The sequence below is a fragment of the Durio zibethinus genome, chromosome 6, assembly GCF_047325235.1.
Source record: "Durio zibethinus cultivar Kanyao isolate XHJ-2024 chromosome 6, ASM4732523v1, whole genome shotgun sequence".
Lineage (NCBI taxonomy): Eukaryota > Viridiplantae > Streptophyta > Magnoliopsida > Malvales > Malvaceae > Durio > Durio zibethinus.
Genome location: NC_143167.1, coordinates 33124021 through 33137637, shown reverse-complemented (window position 1 = coordinate 33137637; position 13617 = coordinate 33124021). Strand labels below are relative to the sequence as shown.

At 31.8% G+C, this 13617-nt stretch overlaps 2 protein-coding genes across 2 annotated transcripts; both read right to left on the bottom strand.

The window, feature by feature from the left end:
• Positions 1-51: 51 nt before the first annotated feature.
• On the bottom strand, positions 52-2505 carry LOC111284483 (putative pectinesterase 63). Its single transcript, XM_022873135.2, has 4 exons — positions 1443-2505; positions 841-1047; positions 501-742; positions 52-390 (listed from the first exon to the last, which is right to left on the bottom strand). Exons 1-4 carry the CDS (start codon positions 2001-2003, stop codon positions 231-233), a joined length of 1170 nt encoding a protein of 389 aa, XP_022728870.2. The 5' UTR covers positions 2004-2505; the 3' UTR covers positions 52-230.
• Positions 2506-9626: 7121 nt separating this feature from the next.
• On the bottom strand, positions 9627-10169 carry LOC111286316 (auxin-responsive protein SAUR76-like). The gene has a single exon (XM_022876225.2). The coding sequence runs from the start codon at positions 10090-10092 to the stop codon at positions 9730-9732; it is 363 nt and encodes a 120-aa protein (XP_022731960.2). The 5' UTR covers positions 10093-10169; the 3' UTR covers positions 9627-9729.
• Between the last annotated feature and the right edge of the window lie 3448 nt (positions 10170-13617).

The following is a 13617-nucleotide window of genomic DNA, read 5'->3' as shown; positions in this document are numbered from 1 at the left end:
TTGTTGATAATTGGAGAGCCAAACTTCAATTCTGAATCATTTTCCTTCTATAGCAGTAATTTTTGTTGTAAACTTTTTGCTCCAAGGAGTGTTTTTTCCCCCTTCACAATGAAACTAGAAGACAAACTTTAAAAAAAATCTAATCAACTTCGTTCAGAGCATCACAGATTTACACGATACATATTTGCAGAATGCATTTACATTGTTCCTTCGTTTATTTGGTAAAGCTTTCACAAGCTGGGAGGTGGTAGAAGCCAATTGCTTCCACGGATATAAGTCAAGCTCATGAAAGGTTTAGCCTCTAGCTCACTAAGAATTTTTGCAAATCCAACTCGACCAGAGGAACTAGCCCCAGGCCCCTTACACTTGTATTCTCCATAATATACAGTCCTGTAAATCATTAAAGTAACCCCACGTTAATTTTATGATCAAAAGTCAGAACCACTATGTTTTCTTATTGATGAAAAAAAACCATTAATAAATGAGCTCCGGATGCATACTGGTTGCGCTCAGGGTGCTTATCAGTGGACCAGCCTTTACTGTTGATAACGGTGCCCATGTATGTGAAAGCAAAGATGACTCTAGGCCTTTGCTTCCATGCACGGCCAAGGTAAGTGGTACTGTTGCCTCCACCGGTTATATTGCAGTAAAGGAATGTAAATCCACTATCATCGCCTACCTTTTCCCTAGCTTGTGCTGTGATCACACCCAGATTCTTTGCAACAGATTGAATTGTGGTGTTCTGCATCAAAAACATATATCCCCCAAGAATTGTAGCTCTGGTGCAAGAACCGAAATGATAGTTGGTACTCTTTAAAAGGAAGGAAAAAGTGGAATTACCAAATAAAGGGATTTGCCATTTCCAAAAATGAAATCAACAGTGCCTTCAATGTAGCAGTCCTTGAAGAAATGCATGCCCTTATCGTCGCACAAGGTATCTTGAAACCCTATAAACTTGCAATTATAGAATGCTGCTTTGTCCCCTGATATTCTCATCGCTACTGCCTGTGCCCCCACTTTTTGGCCATCCGCCATTGGAGCTGAATTCTAAATTCACCAAAAAAAACGACCCTCAGACGAAGAATGACTATGATTTTTTTTTTTAGGGGCCCGACCAAGCAACCCTTAAGATTGATCAGCAACAATTAATTAAACTATGTAACCCCACAGGTGGGTTCTTAAGAACCTGTAAACATGACTAAACTGAAATGAAACTGTAGAATAGAAGCCATTGCCTATTCATTAGCATGGGATTATTACTGTAAAGTCACGTTTCTTTTCTTTTCTTTTCTTTTCTTTTCCTCCAATGGAAACTGCAAAAGATTTATAAATCTACTATTACTAAAAATCCAATATAAGGCTAACTTTCACACGAGGCCGAAACTATATATAACGCTCGAGTCATAATTATAGAAAAAACTTGTAATTAATGAGAGTTATACCACAAAGGCAATATTGACAGCCATGAAGTAGTCACTCTCCACTGCCACCGTCGCACTATTCACAGTACCAAAATCCGCCGCCGTCCCATTAAACACAATCTTAGGCATATCCACCGGGTCCCCATAAAACGTCACAAAATTCTTGGTTCTATTAATCGTGATCTTCTCAAAGTACTCGCCACCACCAATCCAAACCACCAACCTTTTCATGTTCTCCAAAGGAATGCTATCTACGGCGGCAGTCACCGTGTCGAAGTCTCCACTGCCATTTTTCTTTACCTTGATCACCTTAACGCTTCCGTCATCCGCCTTGACCAGGAGCTGGTCCAGAACAGTGCGGTTGAAGCCATTGGCAATGTTGGCTTTCCTTTCTTGGTGTTCTTTCATGTTCCGAGCGATCCATGACTCAAGTGTGGGTGCAACTGGCAAAGAAGCGGGTTCATTGGCATGGGGAATTACAGTGGATTGAAGAGCGAGCAAAGTTGGTAAAAGAGTGGTAAGAAAGGAGAAGCTTTTCATTTCTTCAGCGATTTTTGATCGAAGAATTGATGATTTCATCATTATCCATAGATTCTTTTATAGGATTTTAAAGCAAATGGTTGTAAGCGAAGTTGGTAGTGTTTTTGTTGATATGTTGGGTTTTTCTATTTGAAGGTTAATTCATTGCAAGATTGCTTTGTTGTTCTACTCCTTCCAGGATTGAGAACTGTAATGATGTGGTTTAGCGCTGCGGATATGGTGAATTTTTGTTAAGAGAAAGGTTAGAAATTTATGAAAATGATGTAAATTGTGGGGGAATGGGTGCCATGACAGGGCACGGTTACTAACGGAGTTTGTGGTCGGTAACAGTCGATTTGAGAAAACGCCATGTTTGGTTGGCAAATGGCAACTCGGCTCGGGAATGAGCGTTGGAATTTGGAAATATGGATTTGGGCCTCAGACGCATAGATTTGGTAAATCTATATCCAAGCTACGAAGGGGCGTGATACGCTTCTTTCTTTTGCTAAGGACGAAATAAGAGATGGGCTTCACAAAAATTCCTGAATCCAAGTGTTAAACTATAAGTCACATTTGATTCAATAGGATATATATATATATATATATATATATTTTACAAAAGAATTCGTGATATAAAGATAGAAAGAAATAATAAATTTTAAATTTTAAAATTTAAATTCATTAAATATTATTTTTTAAAAATGATTACATAACTGAATTAAAATATGAATTTATTATTATTATTACTTGTAACATATAGGAGATCTATTTATGTTTGAGCCCATTTATAGTTCCAAACCCATCTTTTGGTTTTAGTCTATATTAGATGTATAATCGATTAAATTTGAGTCGATATAATATTAATTTTGAATTCAAGCTCAATTAAAAAGTACGAGATTCAAAATTTAATTTGAATTCGATTGAATTTTATCTTTTTAGTTTAAGTTTAACTCAAAATAAAAATCGAATTACTCAAGTTTGTTCAGTTAGGTTTAATTAACATATAAAAATAAATTTAATTTTTATATTTGATAAAAATTAAATTATTTATACTCGAATTCGAGTTCAAGTTCAATATTTGTATTAATTAAAATAATTAAAATATATTAAAATATAAAAACTTGATTAAGCTAATGAGTTATTCGAATCAAGTAAAAAAAATTTTTGAATTTGACTCGATCAATAAATTGAATTATTCGAATTCGAATTTGATTCGATAATAATTGAATTGAATTTAAATTTTATTCAATTTAAATTTGAATAATTTATGAATACTATTTATGTCTTTAATTTAGACTTTTTTTTTTAATTTGGAAAAGAGAATGAGGATTCTGTTTTTTTTATTTTGGATAATTGATATTTTATTATGTTTTGAAATTTGAACCGTGAATTTATATATATATATATAACCACTGACTTAAATGTTGGGTACTTTCTGTTATAGTTAGCATTTTCAAATTAAAAGTGTTGTTGGTGCCTGCAACGCTCTGCCCAACTGCCCTAATCCTAGGAATAGATGAAATTAAATACTGTTCCAAGGAAAAATTTTGCCTTCATATATAGTATAAACCATTCTATAGCCTCTAGACCAGGCCACTGCTAACCGCTACTGGATATATAGGATCGAATCACCCAACAGTAACTGTATCCCGTCTCATCCCCCTGACGAAGAACAAGGGAGTATATTTAATATTCAAATAACAACCCTTTCTGTTTCGTCTGCAAAATATATTTAAAAAATGAAAAAGTGAAACAGCATGTCCAACAAGCTGCCAAAAATCAAACAAACCTTCGTAGTTTCTAACTTCACAACCCCGCGCAATTGAAAGCAGGTTTCCTTCTCATTGACTCCTTGTTCCATTCCATACTTGGCTTCAAGTTTCTTCCAAGGATATATAATATATTATATTCCCCAAGAAAGCTGATTCAAAATTTCCATTTTAAGCAGCCGGAAATGTGGACTCAATTATAACCAGCTCTTTCGCTCCAATAATTCCGTCAAATTCAATGCAATTTGATAAGACGATAAAAAAGTACTATAGTAGTGGTGATTTCGATTTGTATAATAATTATTGAAATGAGAGAAAAGCTCTCTCTCTCTCATCTTTTTATTCTCATATTTGATTTCAAATTCTGAAAATCAAAATATTGCATATTGATTTTTTTTAAATTAAATCGAATTAAACCATTATTATCTTAAAATCTCCACATAAAAGATAAGCATTAAAGATGTTCGTTATCATCATCCTCGTCAAGGTGGTCCTTTTTCCTTATTTCACATGCATGACTATTCTTGCTTTTTTTTTTTTTCTCTGGACCTCTCTCCTGACTGATCAGGGTCATTTTGACAAAATCTTAGCATTTTTTTTTTCTTTTGATTGAGAGGGGATGAATAGAACCCATAGTTTTGCTTGGTGGGAACGTAGGATTTTAGACTTGAGAACATCACATGTCATGTTGTTTAATTGGTTTTGAACTTTTGGATTCTAGTGGCTACAACGATACTGTTGAGTGCAAAAATACAATGTTCCTTGAAGGAGACCTATGCTTGAATCCAAAACTTTAGTCCCCCCCGAAACAAATTTATTTCTTGAGCCACCCGTGAAAATGGTAGCAAAATTTTCTTTTTCAATAAAAGAAAAAAGATCCAAACAAAAATGCGTTTCCTTTAAGCATATTTTATTACTCAGACCATGAAGAATACAATTTACCCTGATTTACAATGTATAAATTAATTAAACGATCGATAGCCATACAAATTCTGATACGTCTCATACATCCATGCCTTCACTTCAAGTCTTCAACATGCAAATTAATTTGTATCCAACTCATGAGCTTTTTGTATGATCTGCGCTGAGTGGGAAAGGCCCCTCAACACTAGAACAAGTTGATTCATGTCAAACCATAGATATGAGGAGTTCATGGCTTCTCAGCTATATTTGAGCTTTTGACTGCAAAACAGGCATGGAGACTCATCGATGGGGGGTTTGATGCTTTTTTTCTTTTCTTCTTCTCAGTGATTTGTCCTTTTCGGGGCAGTTTCTAGGGCCCCTCCTCATGGTCTCCAATATAGGTTGTGGACCGTAGACATAAATTCTTTTATCCTTTTTCTATATATTATTTTTTGGTTTCCATTCCTGTGCACCTCTTTTCTCTTCTCTTGAGGTATTTTTTTTTGTCTTAATTCTCATACATAAAAACACCAATATTCCAATCTCTCTTTTATATTTGAATACCAGCCGTAGACCAGATTCATGAACAAGGGTTGCCATGCCCTATGGCTTAGAACCGTTAGACGATCAATAGTATCACTTGACGACAAAAACTAAAAACTAACTCTTATAAATATGTTCAATGAACAAAAAAGATCATTGACTCATAGAGTTTACTTTGCTTTTTATAGTAAAAAAAAATTCAACGATCTTTTTACAATCTAACATGATTGCGAATTTTATACAAGTTTGTTCGAGTTATAGTTTTTTGATCGAGCAGGTAATGCTAGAAGACGAGGAAATCTTACAGATAATCAAAATTAAAGAGAATATCCAGCAAGAATTACGTTGAAGTAAAAAAGATACATAATCATGGAACCATTTGACAGATGTTTACAGCATCTGCTATGATATGAAAAAAAATATAAAATAAGTGGATAGTTCAATTGATTAAAATTTTTTTTTTATAAAAAAATTATAAATTTATATTTTATCAATGATTATTTATTAAAATTATTTTAAATATATAATTTACAATCAATCTTAAATTTTAAATATAAAATATTTTATTTTGATTTGAAGTACTAATAACTTATTTACTTTAAATTTATTCTTATAAAAAAAAAAGTAGAAGGTTAGATGCAATGTACATATAGTGTTTGAGAAGTGACAATCAGAAAAATAGGATGAAACAATCATATCTTTTTCACGTAAATCATTGTTGAGAAAAAAAGCTTTTTATGTGATGCTCTCATCCGCTGCATGTGTGTGTCAGGGTCAGGAGGAAGGATTGAGGAAGAGAGAATCAAATGAAAATCCGATCTTCAAAGAAAAAGCTATAATTATGCGAAATTGGGGACAAAAATTCCTCGAGTAACATGGACTTATCATCAACCCCAAATCAGATTTCCACGAGCACTTTCCACGTGGGCTGCTCTCTCTCTTTTCTACTGCCAAATGCTCATGCTATAGCTGAGTTAATTTCTGGCTGACTGCTGAATGAGGAGAATTTTAAATACACTTTTTTTTTCGCACTTTATGTTTTTTTTTTTAATTTTTGTAGATAAAATTAGTTATTTAATTTTTTATTTAAATTTTAAATTTTTGGATATATATTTTTAATATAACTTACTAAATTTTCATATCTAGTAAATTAAAGAGATTACATTTAAATTTAGAAAAAAAAAATAGTTGAAGGAAAATATTTCATAACATTTTTAAACTTTTAAATATAAATCAACATTTAAAATTTTTTAAAATTTTTTTATTTGTAAATTCAAAAAAATTTAAAAATTTTTTAATTTGTATATCTAAAAATTTAAAAGTGTAAGGGGTGTGAGCTGACTGAATGAGGGGCCAAGATTGAAAAGATAAATATACCCTACATTGTAGCCATAATTTACACCAAAGGACAGAGAAGGGTCGGAGCGTAAGATGATTCGGGGGCATCATCTGATCTTTTCCCCTAAAAAGCCGCAAAAACCGGCCGTCTCTTTATGGAAGGTAGCTACCTAGCCTTGTCTTCTTCTATCGCTGACAGGCGACCTGTTATTTTAACGATTGCAAGGTTAATTTCGTCTTATTCTTTTTATTCCTAATTGGCATTAGACAGCTAATCTTAAATTTTAATTAACAAAACTTTTTTTTTTCTTTTCATTTCCTTTCTTTTTGCGGTTTGCAAATGTAATCTTCTAAGCTTTCCAGATGATACACTTATTCAATTTAATTTAATTTAATCTAATTACACCTCTCGAATTTCTTTTTATTTTTTACATTAAATATAACAAACTCCTTATGATTAATAAATAAAATAAATTAATCATTTTTAGTGTCTAACTCTAAATGTACTATCAATGTAATTTTTTTACTTTTTAAATATATTTATTATCAAATATACTATCAATGTAATTTTTTTATTTTTTAAATATATATATATGCGTTATAAGTCAATCATGTAAATTATCTCATAAATGACCAAAATTTTATATAAGATTAATTTTTTATGAACTTATTAGGAAGTCTAAGGGGTTATGAAAAATCATTTTATTAAATAAATTTTTTATAAACAAAAGTTTTTTTTTTTTTTTTGCAAAATTAAGAAAAGGTGGTCATTATGAACACTAGATAAACAAAACAATGTCAAAACAATATCACTTTAACAGCTGTCATGAAATTTATTGGTGATAAGGATTAGTACTTCGGCTCCCAACGTTCATTTTGAAATTTTTATGGATAGATGACTTAAGACTATATATGTATTTAATTTGAATTGTATTAATTTATGTAATTATACTTTGGCTAGAGAACATATACAAAACATCTCTTAATAATCTTAACTTTAATCAAGACAAGGTCATGACACCGCCCATTTTTCTTATATTCCAATCAATTGAATGACATTAATCAAGGATTATCTTAGACTATTAAATTTTCTAATCATCATAGACTTGAAAATAGTGGTAAATTGAAATCAAATTTTAGTTTAATTAATTTATATAATTAAAAATATATTCAATAAATTTGATATTCAAACTTTAATATTTATAATTTATTTTTTATTGTTAAATTGTAGCTTCTTTTATGTACAAGTAAGTGTGAAAAATTAAGCAACAGGATTAAGGTGGTCATTAGGGGTGTAAACGAGCTGAGCTGAGCCAAGTAGTGAGAAGCTCGAGCTCGACTCACAACTCAGGGCTCGATACTCAGCTCGAGCTCGATCGAGTTTTATTTTTCAAGTTCGAGTTCGATTCATGATCGAATTCGAACTACTCGAGCTCGTTCGATTAAGCTCGATTAATATGTAAAAATAAGCTCGATTCGTATATTCGACAAAAGTTTAATTATTCATACTCGAATTCGAACTCGGATTCGAAATATTTTATTAATTAAAATAATAAAAATATATTTAAATATAAAAGCTCGATTAGGCTCGCGAACTACTCGAATCAGATATAAGAATACTCGAATTCGACTCGATCGATAAATTGAACTACTCGAACTCGAGCTCGACTCGACAATAATCGAATCGAATTCGAATTTTTTCGAATCGAACTCGAATAATTTACGAGTATTAATATATCATTTATATCTCTAATGACCATGACAGCTTGGCAAACGCGTTGCAGTTGCTAATGCCTGTTAATCAACAAAATTTTCGTGTCTTTCACTTACCAAAATCTTCCCCCACCCATAACCAAAATAATAATAATAATAATAAAGGTTTGTGTCTAACCAACAAAAAGCAACAAAGCTAGCAGAGCGTGTGGCTATATCTCTAAAAGAAAAAAGCATCTCTGAACAACCCAATCATTAGCCATATGAATCATACATGTATTAATATAAATTAAGAATATTATAATTCAATTAATTTGATGAGTAATCAACTTTATTAATTAAAACATAAAGGAGTTTTATTTGCCATGTTGTTCATCATCCCACATCGACTTCCTGGCTCGGTGGCTCCTGCTTCTTGTCTCAGAATGTGGACACCCTTTTTTGCAGATAGCTGTACCTTGCTGATGCATTTTGTTTATGGGAAAAAGTCGCAATTTCAGGGCTTTGATTTGCTTATTTGGGACAATTTCCCAGTGAGGCTGGGGCAGAACAGCAGGTTACTTCACTAACACTCGAAATTGAAATACGAAGACAAAATAAACCAAAGAAAGCAACGGATTAGTGTTTTTGTTACCTGATAACATAAGAAATCTTCTTGGATAATTAGATGATTGTGGTTGTTCCCTGATTGTTTTTTTTTTTTTAAATTACCATTAGAGTTCGAATTAAGATTCTCAATTTTGGAGTCGACTCCAATACTACTAATCTAACAGTAAAATATTACTACCATTTACCTTAAACTTGAAGATACTTAAACAGGCTTATTTCATGCCTTAACATCCCTAATTTCTTCCAACCTTTTTTATTTTTGCTTTATATCATCAACAAACTTTAATTTTTTCCTATATTTGACAAACTGTACTTCACTTGATAAATAGACATTGTCACAATATGGAAGACAAACATAAAAGATGGGGAGCCCAAGCTTTGCTGGACTGTACTTTTCAACCATTAGTGATATTGTTTGAGATAAAGATTTCTTTTTTATTCTTTTTTCTTCTTTTTGGCCATGTTCGAGATAAAGATTGAATCACTATGATTTCAACATCACCCCCATATATCTTCTTTTTCTTCTTCATTCTTTCTCTTTAGGATCAAATCATTGAAACCATATGTAAAAATGTCACACATTTCTAAAATTATTATAAGAAAAACGAACATTAATCTCTTATATAATTTTATAAGAAAAAAGATATGACAATGAACAATCAATGATACACACATATAAATCCCCCACCAGGCTTACAGATTAGCCGGCGTGAACTCGGTTAGATCCTCACCATTGAAATTAACTCTCTCTGATCTTCTTCTGATTTTTCATCAGCGCAGTCCCTTTTAGTTCTCTCCACAATCATTTCTCCCTCTACACTGCCTAATCAAATTATTATCATTACATAATGTACAACTTCGGTACCATGCGAATGACCACACGGGATCATTTCTTTTGATCTCATAAAATCCAATTAACAAGCGTAAAACTCGACAAGCTCCTCCAAAGACTCAGGCTGAGGATCAGCGTTTTCGAGCATCCAAAGCAAGTGTTCGAACAAGACAACCTCGCAGGACACGTTGATGACAGTGTCGTTTTCGCCCGACCATTCCGCGAGTTCGCGGAACAAAGGGTTATCGATAATGTCGGAGCTAATAAGGTACCGTCTCCGAGATTTTCCCACGTAGACAGGCTGGAGATTGGCCGATGATTCCTCGTCGATGTCCGAAGCCGCCACAACGGAGCTAGATGTCGGGCGGCTTTGCTTGTTGTTGAATGAGTTCAGCTTCTTGAGAACTGACTTAAGCTTCGTTAGCTTGTTGCTGCCTTTTGCCATTGTCTTTCCTTTTTTGGGTGGTTTAAGGATTTGGAAAGAGCTTTGGGATGTTTTTGCCTGAGAAGAGAGAAAGAAGGTGCTTGTGTTCGAAGAAAAGGAAGGCATTATAAAGGAGTTGGGGAAGGGTGAAATTGTAAATTTGGTTGAAATACGGTTACATGAGTGGGGCCCAGGTGTGGGGGCCGGTATTGTAAAAAGTTAATGGGCCTACACTTTTTGGCGTCTTGGGGTGTGGGGTGTGGGGTGTGGGGTGTGGAGTGTGAACCATGTGTTAAGAGTTCTTCTATATTCAATCCTTTGTTTTTGAAATTTTTACATAAATGCCCTTCACTTGCAACCGGTTTGGTGTGTGACTGAATATTTTGAACTTAGAAGTTGGCAAACAAATTTTAAACAAATATTTTGATTATTTTACGTAGTTTAATTATTTTTTGTAATAAAATTGACAAAAATATTCAAATTTAACTCTTAAAATAAAAAAAATATACATACATATATCATTGAATTAAAATAATAGGATGGGAAGGAAGCTTGTAACAAAACTTCGATGGAAGGGCATTTTGCCTCAACAGGAATGAGTGTATAGAGAGCGAAGCTATGAATTAGTGAAGGCTTTTCTGTCTGTATTTGGCCCTTAAAAATTTGCTTACCAACTGGAAAGTTGTTGAGTTCATCTTTTAGAGTAAATGATTCAACTACCAAAATACAATTAAGAAGAAAGAAAACACTACTAATGAATAAAAAAACATACTCATAAAAGTGTTTTGCCTTATGTAGCATATGCAATTGTTGGTGTAAAGATTGCTAGAACCAAACCGGTTATGAAATATTATTTGCTTTGAGTTGCAGGAAGTTTGTCTTTATAATTTTATTCGGAGATTTTTTTTTAATATTTTAAATAAATTGTAAATATTAAAATGTTAAAGGTTTGGATTTTTAATACAAGCATTTGAGTTAAATATTTGATAATCGAAAAAGAAATTATTGAATTTGACATTATATATGATTGGGTTTGAAATTTTGGGGTTCTAAGAAATATTATCGTAATTTGAAAGATGATATGGTTAATATAATTCAAATACATGATTTAAATGGAGTTAATATATAATATGGGAAAGGCTTCACATATCAGCTTCTCGTTCGGGCACCAACTCGAAAATTGTTGGTTTCTATACAAATTATTATTTATTCTCTCTTAATTAATTCTCCAGATTTTTGTTGTTTTTCTTTCCATCTTTTTAATTGAAGAAAATAGTTACTTGATAGCGACAGACATGTGCAAGACTTGCATGTTCCAAAAGGGTTCAAATATGTTATCCAAATTCATTGCCCTTTCTTTCTACAAGATTTGAAAAGGTTAAAAAAAAAAAAAAAAAAAGAGCAATGGCCTCGGCTCCTCTCTTCCAGAATCTAGACAAACGGTGGTAACTACCACAATTTTCTATTCAAATATTAAAAAAAAAAAAAAAAAAAACAAAGAAAAGCTGGTGTGCATATATGCAAATAAGAGATAAATCCATTTCATTCGCTGGTCGTCAATTGGCAGTATATAGATATAATATGTAACTTAGGGTTCCATTTTTTTTTTTCTTTCAGGAGATTCTTCATCATCTGTTTGATGTATTGACTTACTCTCTTCTTTCCAGCTTTGCTCAACCTCCTTTTTTTTTTTCCTATTCAGAAAGTGACGTTTACTCACCTACCAATTGCCATGTAATTTTATGTGAGACTTTTGCATTTCTTTTTATTGCAGTAAAGGCATAAAAAAAAAAAATGCTCAACCCTTTTTTCTTTCATATACATTTTTGTTAACCTAAACAATGCATGTAAATCAAATATTAATAGCAAAGATGGGCATAGGTTTTTTATATATATAAATATATATATTTTGCTTTAAAATCTTTAAATTGTAAAATGCCTTGAATCTCCTACTACTTTTAGCTTTTGTACGTCAATCTCACATGCAAAGGTCATGACGAAGGTTGTTGTTTCTACCGTTCGGGCATGTGATGTCAATTCTAAATAAAGATTTTTTTAATGATTTTAAAATTAAAGCAAAGTTTTTTTTTTAATTGGTTAGAAAATAGTGAGTAAAAAGGTGTTAAAGAATGGACCTTTTGCATGATTTTGAGATTTCTTTTTTTGGATATGGGTTTGAGAAAAGACCTAATTCATGATTGGCTTTAGTGTGATTATCAAATAAAGTATATATTCTAATTTATAAATAGTATGATTTATTAATAGAATATTAAATTTTAATTTTTTTTAAAAATATTTTAATTTATGACATATGACTTTGGGTTTTTCATATGATTGAAATCTAAAATTTAGATATTTATTCATTATATGAAAACTAAGGTCGGTAATTTAACCTATCTCCGATGGATTTCAATCTAACTCGATCTTACGGGATCAATTTTTTTTTTCAAAATTCGAGTTTCGGGTCAGATCAGATAAGATTATGAAATAATCGGAGTCGGGTCGAATCAGATTCGGGTTTTAAGCAAACTCAACTCGATCCGATATTATATTAAAAATTATTTTTTAATTAATTAATTAATTATATATATTTATATAATTATATTTTTAAATATTTATATTTAAAAAATAAATATTTTACATTTTAAAAAATAATATTTTTTTAATTTTGTTTTGAATCGAGTGTGACTTATATAGTATCGGGTATGAAAAAATAAAAAAAAATTGAGTAGATTCAAATTCGGATTTGATAATATATAAAATCGAGTTAGATTTAGAGTAAACAAAATCCGTTTTGAATCTGACTCGATAACAACTCTAATGAAAATCATTAAAAATAATAATGGGAGAAAGCAAGAACATGCATACTAATGGGAGCTGATGTTTTGGGAACAATATTTATGTGGTGAATAACAAATTTCGGGGTCCAAGAAAATCCTTGATAAAGACAATTTGCGGCGAAAGAGCAACGGCATGTGAGCAACACATGGAATCAAATTAATGTCCCAAAAATGTGAACCATCAGCTTATTAAATTAGCCTCAATCACACCCATAGCCTCCCCCATGTGGATTCATATAATATAATTACCAATGTCATGAAAAATACTACTAATTAAATTTTTAATTACAAAATTGCTTGTCTTGTTTTCCAACAGATTCATTGATATATCTTCCCCTAATTATAAGCTTCATGATCTTTTTCATGTGATATAATTTGGGAATCGATCCTCTTAATTGATGACTGAAATTAAGATTTTGATTTGTAATCAATTAATATTAATTTGTTAGGGCTTTATTTGATGTGTCGGCGATCTGTTCGTTGATGAACAGCACTTATTGGATAAGATTAAAGGTGATTAGTGAATTATAACAAGTGTTTAAGAAGGACAGAAAAGAATATATAAAGAAAAAGGAAAATGTGTGGTGAGAGGGGGGATGGAGTTTTGTATTTGCTTCCTGTCCATATTACAGCAATATCTATTTAGATGCTTAGTGATAAAATGAAGGGTTAGATGAGGGCAATGTTTTGTCAAAATCAATGAATA

Bases quoted from the DNA above. Each gene is read 5' to 3' on its own strand.
- LOC111286316 (XM_022876225.2), bottom strand. From the start codon at position 10,092: ATGGCAAAAGGCAGCAACAAGCTAACGAAGCTTAAGTCAGTTCTCAAG.
- LOC111284483 (XM_022873135.2), bottom strand. From the start codon at position 2,003: ATGATGAAATCATCAATTCTTCGATCAAAAATCGCTGAAGAAATGAAA. The intron at 1,048-1,442 runs GTATAACTCTCA...TGGTGAATTTAG, and splicing joins CTGTCAATATTGCCTTTGTG to AATTCAGCTCCAATGGCGGA. The intron at 391-500 runs GTATGCATCCGG...AATGATTTACAG, and splicing joins AAGCACCCTGAGCGCAACCA to GACTGTATATTATGGAGAAT.